The sequence below is a fragment of the Arvicola amphibius genome, chromosome 5 (assembly GCF_903992535.2).
Source record: "Arvicola amphibius chromosome 5, mArvAmp1.2, whole genome shotgun sequence".
Classification (NCBI taxonomy): domain Eukaryota; kingdom Metazoa; phylum Chordata; class Mammalia; order Rodentia; family Cricetidae; genus Arvicola; species Arvicola amphibius.
Window position 1 is genome coordinate 45542308 of NC_052051.1, and position 13092 is coordinate 45555399.

At 45.7% G+C, this 13092-nt stretch overlaps 1 protein-coding gene across 1 annotated transcript in view; it reads right to left on the bottom strand.

Moving 5' to 3' along the window:
• Positions 1-2326: 2326 nt before the first annotated feature.
• Positions 2327-13092, bottom strand: part of Tmc2 (transmembrane channel like 2) — a 60980-nt gene continuing 50214 nt past the window's right edge. Inside the window, exons 16-19 of the mRNA XM_038331941.1 lie at positions 9727-9852; positions 6365-6443; positions 5398-5515; positions 2327-2532 (exon numbers count right to left, since the gene is read on the bottom strand). Of these exons, the coding sequence (XP_038187869.1) occupies positions 2327-2532; positions 5398-5515; positions 6365-6443; positions 9727-9852 (529 nt within the window). The remainder of the gene's footprint in view (positions 2533-5397; positions 5516-6364; positions 6444-9726; positions 9853-13092) is intronic.

Here is a 13092-nt window from a genome sequence, read left to right on the forward strand (position 1 = left end):
TCCATTACCCTTGCCCAGAAGCACTGGGTTATAGCTGCAGGCTGCTTCTCCTGACTTTCCCATGGGTTCTGGGGTTCTTGGGTCCTCATACTTCCACTGTAAACACTCTTCTGATTAAGCTATCTCCCCAGCCCACCTCCAAATTCTTGGCCATGACACTATTCAATCATAATCAATATTTAATGTGCTTTATTTATTTACTTTCTTTTTGGGTCTTTGAGATAAGGTCTCACTATATAACCTTGGCTGGCCTGAAATTCACTGCGTTAATGAGACTGGCCTTGAGCTGGATACAAACCTCTTGCTTTTGCCTTCCGAGTGCCCTGAATGATGTGGGAGGGTCTTCTGTTTGAGTTGATTTCATTGGTTAATGAAGAAACTGCCTGGCCCATTTGATTGGCCAGTCCTTAGGTGGGCGGAGTAGACAGAACAGAATGCTGGGAAGGGAAGTTAATAAATCGCCATGCCTCTGCTCTCTGAGCCAGACTGCCGTGCCTCTCCTCAGGGAGACAGATGCCATGAAGCCAGCCGCCAGGTCAGACATGCTGAATCTTTCCTGGCCATGTCTGAATCTTTCCTGGTAAGACACTACTCGTGGTGTTATACAGATTATTCGATATGGGTTAGTCAAGATGTGAGTAAGAGGCTGAAACTAATGGGCCAGGCAGTGTTTAAAGAATATAGTTTGTGTGTCGTTATTTCGCGTGTAAAGCTAGCCGTGCGGGAGCCAGGTGGCGGGATGCAGGGATGCAGCCTGCCGATAATCACTACACCGGAATTATAGGGATGTGCCACTATGCCCAACCCATTTTAAGGCATCAGTTTAGGAGGTCATTTGTATATAGCAATAGACAGCAAACATAGTTACTACCATAGAATTACGCATCCTCTAAACAGGTGGTTTATTTGGTTTGTAGTAGGTGTTTATGTGTATTATTAACTGTCAGAGGCACAACAGTAACAGAGGCTGATGGTTCAGGAGGCGCCTCCCCCTTGTTCTCCTTTCTGAGTTGGCGCTATGCAGGCATGATGATGCTGGAGGCAAGGAAGCTGCTGTGGGCTTTGCTGGCTGGTAGGGATTAGGTTGTCCGAGTTCCTGCGTAAGGCAAGCTTACACCTAGAAGGTTTGTCCCCAGAAAGCAGTGTGTGACTTGCAGGCGGTGCCAGATCTGGAGGCTCACTATGTTTCCATGGAGACCGTCATCTTGTTAGGATGGCCTGAGGTAAAGTAACTGCCCCGCCTCTCCGGCTCGCACGCCTGCACTCTCGCTCCATGCAGCTCACGAGTGAAGTTCTGTTTGAAAACTGTCTCAGTTATGAAGTCCTCTCGCTACCAAGGCTTCGCCTGATGCACAATTTGTGGGGTACCTCGAGGGTCCTGGGGGACTTGGGTGATAGCGACAACAAAAGTAACTGGTTGAGAGAAGGGGTTCCCTTCGGATTACTCAGAGACATGGGGTGAGGTGCTCCCTTGGGTCTGGGAACACCGAGTATTGGTCTGTAGAACACTTGGGGTTTCTCGAGAACCCTCAGCTAAGATGTCTACCTTGCTAAGTCTTGGCTTCTTGCAAAGCCTTCCTGGCCTGGCTTCCCTGACCTATGCCTGCTAGTAAACATAAGAACCACCGCCTTCAACGACCCTTAGACAGGAAACAGGTTATCCAGTTCCTTTTAGATTTGGTTCATGGAAAAGACTTTCCTGTCCTGAGCAATCCTCAAGCTTTCTTCAGTTGGATCAGAACAACTGTGTTGCCTGTGTCCCTTTGTCTGGCTGCTGGAGGCTCCAGGGTAGTTTCTGTGCTTAACTGACATCAGCTTCCCCCAGGCTGGGTACTGGGTATCACCGACCTTCCTGTCAAGAGGGCTCTAGTGCATCTGCCTCTTTTCCTTGGCTTGGACCTGCTATTTGAGCCATCCAGCCTCCTTTAGATAGGGCTGGTGCTTGAAATGTAGGCTCTTCCACACCATAGTTCTGCCCAGAGGGGCCGCAGAAACTGGGTTCCAACTTGTACACCATGAAAAATGTCCACACAGGAAGTCATGGCCTCATCTCCACCTTCCAAGTCTGGAGCCAAGGGAAACCACTAGTGTGTAGGGTCCAGGGTGGCCTGAACAAGGACACTGGGAAGGAAGGCCAGTTTGAGCAAGGTTTCAGCTCCTCCCATACCCCAAATCACAGGAAGCCATTGCCCTTCCCTTTGAATAGTAACAAGTTCTGAAGCGCAAGGATCAAAGTTCATGTTACATGTGTGATATGGGAACATGCATGTGTGTGAGAGAGCCTGTGGATCAAGCCCAGGACTGGGAGACCCACAGATGCCAGCCCTCAGTTGTGAGGCCTCCGGGTACTCCTTCCAGAAGCTGACCTGCATGTGTAAGCCTGAGACTGGGGTTGGCCAGGATCTGGTCTGCCTCTCGGTGGCAGAGCTCCAACATGGTGCTGTGAGGCCCTGCCGTCAGTGCTGGAGCTGCCAGGGCCCTGTGCTTTCTTGTCCACGGTCTGGATTTGGCTGGGAGAATAAGAGGCGGGCTCTGGAAAACAAAGACAAGAATGAAGATGTAGGAGATTTTATTCATTTTCAGTCGGAGCGTTGGGAGCTGCCCCGCTGTATCTGTAGATGCTAGCCCCGTTTGCTGCCGCGAGAACTGTCAGATTGCCCTGGGGTCTGATTTGTTCTCCAATAGGAAGAGATTTGGCTACTGGCTGGGAAACTAGACTTTGAACTCTGGTCTTAGGCTGGCGATTTTGCTCGCTTGGTTGTTTTGTAGATTTCTTTAAAATTTTTATTTATATTTGTGTGTCTTTATTTATATGGATTTGTGCTGGGGGACAGGAGAAGTCATGGATCCCCTGGGGCTGGAGTCACGGGGGGGGGGGGGGTTGTAAGCTATGGATTGTGTGTGCTGGGTGAACTTGTAGCCTCTGAAGAGCAGCAAGCACTCTTAACTGCTGAGCCATCTCTCCAGCCTCAAGGGTAGAGTTTTTATCCTAGGTTTTCCACAATAAAAACTGGTACAATAGTGACAGAATTCTCTCAGAGCAATGGCCAGGTCAAATCTGATGTTAGAAGGGAAGAGGCTACATTAACTCTTAGAGAATAGCCTGATTTCCAGCTCCTTCACTTATTCAACTCCTCCCCTCCTCCTAATTCCAAGATGGGACACACTCCTTCCTAAACCCAGTTCCTCTTCTTCTGGAACACAGGGACAGACCATGCTCCTCTTGTGGATTTACAGCTTCCACTACCAGCTACGTATTCTAGACTTTTCTTCTTTCAGAAATGTGATACAGGCAGAACCGTGGGGTGGAAGAAGTCATGCTTTCCCTTCGAGGCAGGCAAGCACAGGGATGGTGTATTATTCTGGGGTCCTAATTAGTTTTGAATTACGCATGCCACACCCCTCTTGTAATAATGCAGTTGTCAGGTTAGTTCCTTTATCTCATGGACTGTTATCGCTGCATCTTTGAACAATGCACGTGGCAAACAACCCCTGAGCGCCTACCTGCATGCACACTCCCCTCTCTGAACGCTAGTACACATTTTCCTGGCCCTAACAACAGTTACATTTTGACAGTTTCTCTTCAAGTGCATTCCCAACCTATTTGAGTATGATGAATAGAGGAGCTAATCCATTCTTAACTTGTTTTGGGCACATGCAAGGTAAGGCAAATATTTGTAGTAGAAAAATGAACATGTGAATTAATACACAAATAAAATAGAGAATCCATCAAACTGTGCCTCTTAGTAACCAGCTCCTCCTTTCCCATAAGAGACTCCAGTCTGTATGCTAGGGCTATGGGATATCTTCACTCATGTGGCTTGCTGTTGATCTTTATTAATATTAATATTATTATTTTTGTTTTTGAAGACAGAGTTTGTCTGTGTAACAGCCTTGTCTGTCCTGGAGCTCACTTTGTAAACCAGGCTGGCCTCATGGCCTCAAACTCACAGAGATCCTCCTGCCTCTCAAGTGCTGTGGGATTAAAGGCCTGCGTCAATCTTTATTTACAGTGTATCCCTTCCTAATCTGTACAATTGCTTCTCTCCCAATAAAGCTCTCTTTTTTTGTTTTTATTTTTGTTTTTTTTGAGATAGGGTTTCTCTGTAGCTTTAGAGCCTGTCCTGGAACTAGCTCTTGTAGACCAGGTTGGCCTCGAACTCAGAGAGATCTGCCTGCTTCTGCCTCCCGAGTGCTGGGATTAAAGGCGTGCGCCACCACTGCCCGGCATAAAGCTCTCTTAGGACGTCAGTCAATATGTGTGAGCCCTTATTCTCACTTCTTTGGCTGAGAGGCCCAGAACCTGCCAATGCCCAGCCTTAGCCCCTCACCACTCATAGCAGCCCCTGTATTTGTGGCCACTAACTGGAAACACCCACTTGGGTTTAGCATTGGAAGATATTTTAGACCTATTTGTTATAGCAGTTAGTATTATTCTGGTTAGTCCCCAAAAAAAATAATGGTAAAGAATACATGAAATGTAACTGCTAATAAATTGGTACACATAAAAAATGTTAACCCTTAAATTAGTCATCTTGTACAGTTCCGCCATCCAAGGTCAGCACTATTGTACAGTGGTACCCTTTAAAACAGAGGCGCTCCTGAGACAACAAGACAACTTCATCTTGCCCTTTCCTCTCCCCTGTATTGGAGCCTGGTCTATCTATGACCACTCTTTAGAGATGTGAGAACCTTATTCTATCCAGTATGTCTCTTTAAAAGTTTATTATTATTATTATTATTATTATTATTATTATTATTATTATATATGAGTGTTTTCCCTGCATGTATGTCTATGTGACATGTACATACAGTACCCAAGGATACCAGAAGACAGCCCTGGACTGTGAGCTGCCATATGGGTGCTGGGACTAGAACCTGACCCCTTGGCAGAGCAGCTAGTGCTCTTACCCTCTGAGCTACTTCTCCAGCTCCAGCAGGTCTCTGCTGGAGAAGCTACAAGCGACCCCTCTAGCAAGTACTTGTCAGTTTATTCTGTACACCAGGGGCTCCGCTAATCACTTCATATGCTCTGCTTTCGTCATCACCAGCCCATGAGGTAGGCGCTTCGTATTGCTAAATATCATCAGTGCCCCCATCTTTTTTTTTATTTTGAAATTTTTATTTATTTTTTTTTATTAAAAATTTCTGCCTTCTCCCCGCCTCCCATTTACCTCCCCCTCCCCCCTCCACTCTCCCTCCCTTTCCTGTCCAAAGAGCAGTAAGGGTTCCTGCCCTGTGCGAAGTCCAAGTTCCTCCCCCCTCCATCCAGGTCTAGGAAGGTGAGCATCCAAACAGGCTAGCCCCCCCTCCCAAAGCCCATCTTAACCACACATTAACCCCAGTTCCACATCAAATGTGCTTCACAATTTCCATGGGGACTTGGAAAGAATTTACCTTCCTTAGTGAGTTGTAGCTGGGTGGTACTTTTGGAGTTGTTCTTAAGTGTGTCCTCAGAATTGGTGATTATGGCTCTTCCTTTGATGGATTTATGGTTCTTCTCAACTTCACGGAGCTGCAGAAGGAAATGAATTATTTATGCCAGCGAGGGGCATGACTGTCCTATGCTTAGAGCCCTGGATCGTGAGCCGTGAGCTAGGACTGTGTCTGTAGATCTTGCTGGCTACCTTCAGCTGCCTCTTGTTGGTTCCACGTCTAATTGGAGAGTGCAGTGTGCGGCTTGGGGTCATACAGCATTTGACGGGATAGCTAGCCTTTATCTCAGTGTTCTCCTGTATCTGGCCAGGAGCCAGTGAGGCTAACAGAAGTAAGTCTGGGTTGGGAATGGGTGGAAAGATCCATGTTAGTTCCAGAAGCATGACAGGGAGTGAGGATGGCAGGACTCAGAGGTTATTAGAGTTTGCCAGAGAAAGAGAGAAAAAGAGAGTCTGTCTTGCTAGAACGGTCAGGGTATCTCTGGGCTGCTGAGAGAAGCTGCTGTGTTTTAAGGAGACTGAGGAGACATCCCAGGCTGAGGAAATGTCTGGCCATTTCTTTTAGTATTTACACTATTAAGATGACTAGGTTTTTTTGTTTTGTTTGTCTTTTGTTTTTGGTTTGATGTGTGTGTGTCTGTGTGTGCATGTGCGCATGTGTATGCATGTGTGCAAATGTGTGAGTGCTAGTGACTGACTACAGAGGCTTGTGACTGCTAAGCACTTTTCTCTACACTAAGCTGTACTGTCAGCCTCTCAGATGTTCCTACTGCATATGCACGCTGTTGAACCCTACAGGGCTGCTCCTTGTAGGGCAGGATTTTGGATTTACCACATCAGAAACCCATTGGGAGAACACAACTGAGATCACAGAGCAAATCCACAAGAAACAAGAACACCACTTAGGATGTTGCTCTCGAGAGACTCACCGCTTGGATTTTCTTTCGCAGCTGTGCATTAGCTCTGGAGAGACTTTTTGAAACTGAGTTCAGGTAGTAGATGGCCAGACTAAAAGAGAAAAAAGCATAGCTCCTATTTTCCTGTGATGTTAGAAAATGGCAAGAGCTCAGCGCTTTTCCTAGGTCCCGGGATTACCCAAGCTTTTCCTCTAGCAGGACAGAGCTGGCTCTGCCATCCTAGGTTGTCTGCTCAGCATGGGGGAGGGTTCTGGACACCCCCTCCATTTTACTGAGTGTAGGCCTGACCTGCGTATGTCTAGTTCTCAGAGTGTTCAGTAAAGGTTGGTAGAAGGAATCACCCTGATTCCAAAGAGGTAGGGCGTAGCAGGGTTTCTAGTCTGCAGAGGAAGCTGCGCGTGTTTCCTGGGTAGCTGCGCAGTAGCAGGTTTGTGTCATAGTTATCCTCAACTCACTGGTGTTGATGGAAACTTGATGAAGTCGTGCTGGGCTGCTAGACAGGCGCTAACCAGCCTGGAGGCCGCTGAGGATGAACACCTCCTTCAAGATCAGCTTGGGTCCATTAACTGAAAGCTACATGCCCCTGGTCAAAAGAATGGAATCTGAGTTCTACTTGTGGCCCCGAGTACGGACAAGACATTCAAATCTGCTCCAGAGATTAAAGCATCACAATTTATTGTCAGTTTCCCTAGAAGTTAATGTAACTGGGTCTACCAGTCATTTGGACAGGAGACCAATGTAGAATGAGGAAGTCTGATTCATCTAGAGACACACTGAGGAGAAGGGAGGAATGATTATGCCCGCAATGAGACAATGTGCTTATACAGCCCTCACTTACACAGTTGTTACAGATCTCAACTGAGAAACCTTAGGACTTTTTGAGATCTGATTCATAAGTATAATTTTTTTCTTTCTCTTCTTTGGTACCAAATCAAATTCTAAACGTGCTTTCTCTGATATGCTGGGCTTTCTTAAGTTGTTTTCTCTAGATAGCCTCACTCCCACCCCTGCTTTCTACAACTGCTTGTAGACTTCCATTGGTGACCCAAATCATGATAAAGTCCTGGAGAGATTAGGGATACAATAGACATAATTCAACACAGTAATTCATTTTTTTTAGATAGGGTTTCACTGTGTAACAGTCCTGGCTATCCTGAAACTCGCTTTGTAGACCAGACTGGTCACAAGCTCATAGAGATCCGCCTGCCTCTGCCTCCTGAGTGCTGGGATTAAAGACATGAGCCACCAGTTTACAACAAGCCCATATTCAACATCGACCCAAATGGAGAGGCTTAAAGCATTCCCACTAATATAGTAAAAATGGGCAACCTACCAAAAACAATCTAAAAATTTAATGCAATACCCATTAAAATTTCAACACAATTCTTCACAAAACTTGAAAGGACAATTTTCAACTTCATATGGAAGTACAAATAAACCCAAGATAGCCAAAACATCCTGAATAAAACAAAACAAACCAAAAAAAAAAAAACCCCCAGCAAACCTGTTGGAGGTGTCCCCACCCCTGTTCTCAAATTGTGCTACAGAGATACAGTAACACAAACAGCATGGTCTTGGTGCAAAACAGACCCATTGCTCAATGGAATAGAACTGAAGGCCCAGGAAGAGGTAGGTCCACACCTGAGTTTTGATGAAGAAGCCAGGAGCACACACTGGAAAGAAGACAGAATCCTTAACAAATGGTGATGGTCAAACTGGATGGCTGCATGGGGAAGAATCCATACTATTACCCTACATAGAATTCCAAATGGATCAAAGGCCTCAAGATAAGGCCAGATACACTGAGTCTGATAGAAGAGAAAGGGAAATAGTCTTGACTTCATTGGCACAGGAAAAGATTTTTCTGAACAGAACGCCAATAGCTCAGGCACTAAAATGAATAATTAATAACTGGAGCCTTATGAAACTTAAAAGCTTCTGAATAGCAAAGGACATCATTTGAATAAAGAGGCAGGCTACAGAATGGGAAAAGATTTTTTACTAACTTTACATCGATAGACGGCTAATATCACAAATATATAAAGAACTAAAAAACTGGACATCAAGAAAACAAGTAACCCAATTAAAAAAATGGGGAACAGATCTTAACAGAATTCTCAAAAGAGGAAACTCAAATATGGCTGAGGAACACTTAAAGAACTGTTCTGCTGAGCCTCTGAAAGGAGAAGCAAAGTGAACCTTCTCTCCCTCGGGTTGTTTTTGCTGAGTGTTGTGAATAGAATTTCCTCTGTTCATCCTGCAGAGAAGCAACTCAAGACTGAAGGTGTTCGAACGGGAGATGAAACCGTCAGTTCTGCTGACGAGCTGCCGAAACCCAGGAAAACAACTCCACAAAGCTTTAGGATGAGGGACAGCAGTGCATATCTTTAGTGCAGCACTCAGGAGCCAGAGGCAGGTGAATCCATTCAAGATCATCTGGTCTACCTAGGAAGCTCCAGGCCAGTCAACGCTACACAGTGAGATACCCAAACAGCCTAGGAAGACCCTGAACTGACCAGATGAACTAGGCTTCCCCCCTCCACGCTCATAAGCAATAAGAACTGCTGAGAGACCCGCAGACAGTCTGAGCTGCTTCAGAGAGGCAGAGCTCAACAGAATCGCCTAGCAGAGCCCCTCTGACATGTTGAGCTGCCTGCAGGCTGTGCAGTGAGCGCCAGCTGTCGAGCTTTCGTGAGCTGCCGTCTGCTCTGGGGTAGGCTTTGGTGATGCAGCTGTCTTTGAACCATTTCTGCTTCTGTTAGTAGCCTTGCAGCCGTACTCCCATACGTGATTCTAATCAACTCACTGGTGCACATAGTCGGACTTTGGTGCTGTTCTTAGATGTTTGCTCACATTTCCCCAGGAACATGAAACATGCAATATGGTGGCCACAGCGGCCCAACAGTAGAAACTAATACATGCAATGACCAACTTCTTTCAGCTAGCCTCCCTCTAGAGTTTCTGGAACTTCCCAAAGATGGTGCCAGCAGCTGGGGACCAAGGCTTCAATAGTGGTCCTTAGGAGATACTTTGTATCCAAGCATACCAACACACTCTCCGCTTTCTGAGAAGTTCAGACCCCATAGCTCCAGCCAGCCAGGCTGGTTTCAAATGCCCTGAACTCCTTATTCCTAGACAAGTAGCTCTAAGGCACATTGTTTCCCAGAAAGACTCATAGCAGACTCATCCATAACAGAGGTAACCATATCCCCCACCACCCCCACTCCCTGATTAACGACTTACATTAGACCCTGTCTTAGCGTCTACTTCTGGGGAATTCAAACTAAGAGAGTGAAATGGGGAACCCTGTCCAGAAAGCCTCAGCTGCTAAGAGACGTTCCCATGAGGCCAAGCCTGGGCCCTGGGTAACTTACAACATCAGCAGGATGGCTGGGATGATCAGGCCCGGATTGGCAAGGAAGGCAAAGATCTTGCCCAGGAACTTGGGAAAATCGTTCTCGATGGTCTCGTGGAGGACGTCATACATTCTGTTTTTCCCACTAGAAAGAGGAGATGACACGCTGTGGCATTTGCAAAGATCCTGTGGCACACACAGTCATGTCCATGACCCCATGGCTCCAAAGCTGCCACTCACTGCTTTTCTGAGAGAACCAGAGCTCTGCTCCAAATGGACTAAGAAAGAAGATCCCATGAGGCGCTGCCATTCTGCTTAGGACAGACAGCTGGGGCTGGCTGTATAGCACTCATTAGCTTCCTGCCCTCAGGAACACACAGACTCTCAAACTACACCACTCTTCTGTGTTTGATACCTCTTCAGCCAGAAGAAAAGTGGATTTTCTCACACATTCTTGTTTCCTTTTGGGGGATAGGCTCTTGTCATACTCCTGGTGTATTCCTGAGCTCCTAGGCTGGAGGATGCTTCTACCTCAGTCCCAGGCAGCTTGAACCTTACACACACATCTCTGTGACAGGAGAAATGGTCCATGATTTAGTTATAAGACAAACATGGAGTCCTCTGGGCTCCTTGACCTAGAGGCAGCCCTCCTAAGATTAATGCAGAAACCTCACAGTGCCTTTAGAGCACACCTGCAGTTAATCTTCCAACCAGGAAGCTGCATTGCCCCAAGGTGGGCTTCTGCACCATTTACAATAATAGGTTCTTTTCCTTTTAATTTTTTAGAATTATTGTGAAGACTGACTCCAAAAATGCTCTCCAGGGACACCTGGATACTGGTGGCACTTAACTGGTAATTTTGGTGCTATGAAGTAGACTTAGGAATTTGAAGATTCTGGTTGAAATTCTTTTTTGGTGGGGTTTCGAGACAGGGTTTCTCTGTAGCTTTGGAGCCTGTCCTGGCATTAGCTCTCGTAGACCAGGCTGGCCTTGAACTCACAGAGATCCACCTGTCTTTGCCTCCTGAGTGCTGGGATTAAAGGCATGTGCCACCGCCGCCCAGCTAAATTCTATAGAATATCATGAACTATCATCTATCATCTATCCTATCTGTGTATGCATGTATGTATGTATCTAGATATCTATGTATCTATCTACCTTTTTTGTTTTTCGAGTCAGGGTTTCTCTGTAGCTTTGGAGCCTGCCCTGGAACTTGCTCTTGTAGACCAGGCTGTCCTCCAACTCACAGAGATCCACCTGACTCTGTCTCCTAAATGCTGGGATTAAAGGCGTGCACCACCACTGCCCAGATCTGTCTGTCTGTCTGTCTGTCTGTCTGTCCATCCATCTATCATCTTATTGTTTTAAAGATTTTTGTTCATTTATATATACATATATAGACACACCAGAGGAGGGCACCAGATCTCATTACAGATGGTTGTGAGCCACCATGTAGTTGTGGGAATTGAACTCAGGACCTCTGGAAGAGCAGCCAATGCTCTTAACCTCTGAGCCATCTCTCCAGCCCTTCATCTATCTACTTTTCCTGTGTATATGTATGTGTGTGCCTGTGCATACGGAGGTCTGTGGTTGGTGTCAAGAGTCTTTCTCAATTGTTTTTCCACCTTATTGGAGACAGAGTCTTCCAAACCCAGAGCTAGCCAATATGGTTAGTCTATCTAGCCAGCTTTCTCACAGAATCTTCTGGATTTGCCTTCAGAGGGATTCCGGCGGTGGGAAGCTACACTTAGCCGGCCTTTATGTGGGTTCTGGGAACCTGGCTTGTGCAGCAAGCGCATTAATAGCCGAGGTGTCTCCCCTTTCTCTTTATGACTGCGTTCACGTCCTGGTTCTTTCCACTAAAGTTGTACCATCAAATGTGACTACTAAGATAATTATAAACATTAATTAAAGTGCAATTTTGAAATTCTGTTTTTTAAACATATATTTTGGGTGTCTGTCCGCAGTCCCATGGTGAGGAGGACTGCATTGGATGAGTGGAGATGGGGTGCCCTCAGCACCACGGGGCTTTCTACTGCACGGGCTGAGCCTTCATCTCTGGAGAAGCTCCTGAAAATTTCTGTGCTCCGAGTCCCCCTCCTCTCTGTAGGCAACAAGGCACAGTGCTCACACAGTTGGGGGCTCCGACTCAAGTTAGCAGGTGTGTGCCATCCAACGCTGTAGCCAGCAGCTTAGTTTTCTCTGTGCAAAGATCAGATTGACATATAATGCCGCAGGGACAGATCAGCCTGTCACCTGAAAGCTAAAATAGTTTCCTTTCTTTCTTTTCTTCTTTTTATATTTTTAAGTGGTTGGAAACAATCAAGTATAATATCTTGTGACATATAAAAACTGAAGTATGATTTTTTTTTTTACATTTCAACGTCTATAAACTTCTGCTGGAACACAGCCGTGCTCGTTCATTGGTAGGGGGTATAAGGCTAAGCTATAATGGCATTATATCGCATATGATATACTGGTATATATTATCCTATAACGGCAGAGCCAAGCAGTTGCATCAGAGTCCATAGGTGGCTATTTTATTGCTTGGCACTGTTGTGTTGCATGCCAGGAGTCCCAGCATCTGGGAAGCTGAGGCAGGAGGATTGTACAAACCTAGCCTGAGCTATGCAAAGAGGCTCTGTCTCAAAAAAAAAAAAAATCAACCTGCAATATTTTAGTTATGACATTTCAGGTGCCATGCATATCATCATGTCATGACTTTTATTTTATTATCAATACATACTTATTATGTAAAAAATAAAAGAGGGGGAGAGAACTTCAAATCGTACGCCCTTCAGTCAAAGCTGAGTGTTCATTATTTTGTCTTTGAAGTGTGAGTATGGTAGCTGCTATGACAATTAGCACACTCATGGGTTAGCATAATGTACATGGACCATGTTACAGCTTTCACCATCACCTGCCTTCTGTTCTCCTTTGATGGAGTCTCCCGCTTGCTACCTAACCTCTGTGGCTGCTGTTATCCATGGCAGAAATTAAGGTGTGAGCAGATGCACGAAGAAGAGACTTTACAACAAATTACTCTTAATCAACTCATCCAGTTCCATCAGTGAGAACGCGCTCATGACCATGATTCTTAGACCAGTTTCGTGAGAGAATGGCACTGCTATCGTTTAATCGATCAATCACTTTCTAAAGTCTAGGCTTCCTCAAACAGACATAATGGCAACCGGATTTCAACATTAATTTCAGAGGCAACGAATCATACTCAAACCGTAGTAACTTGAAAAGTTTAAAATATACACGATCAGGCACCTTGGAGACAGACTCAGTTAACCTGGTCTTAGCTGTAAAGTTTAAAATATACATGATCAGGCTCCTTGCAGACAGACTCAGTTAACCAGGGCTTAGCTGTAAAGTTTAA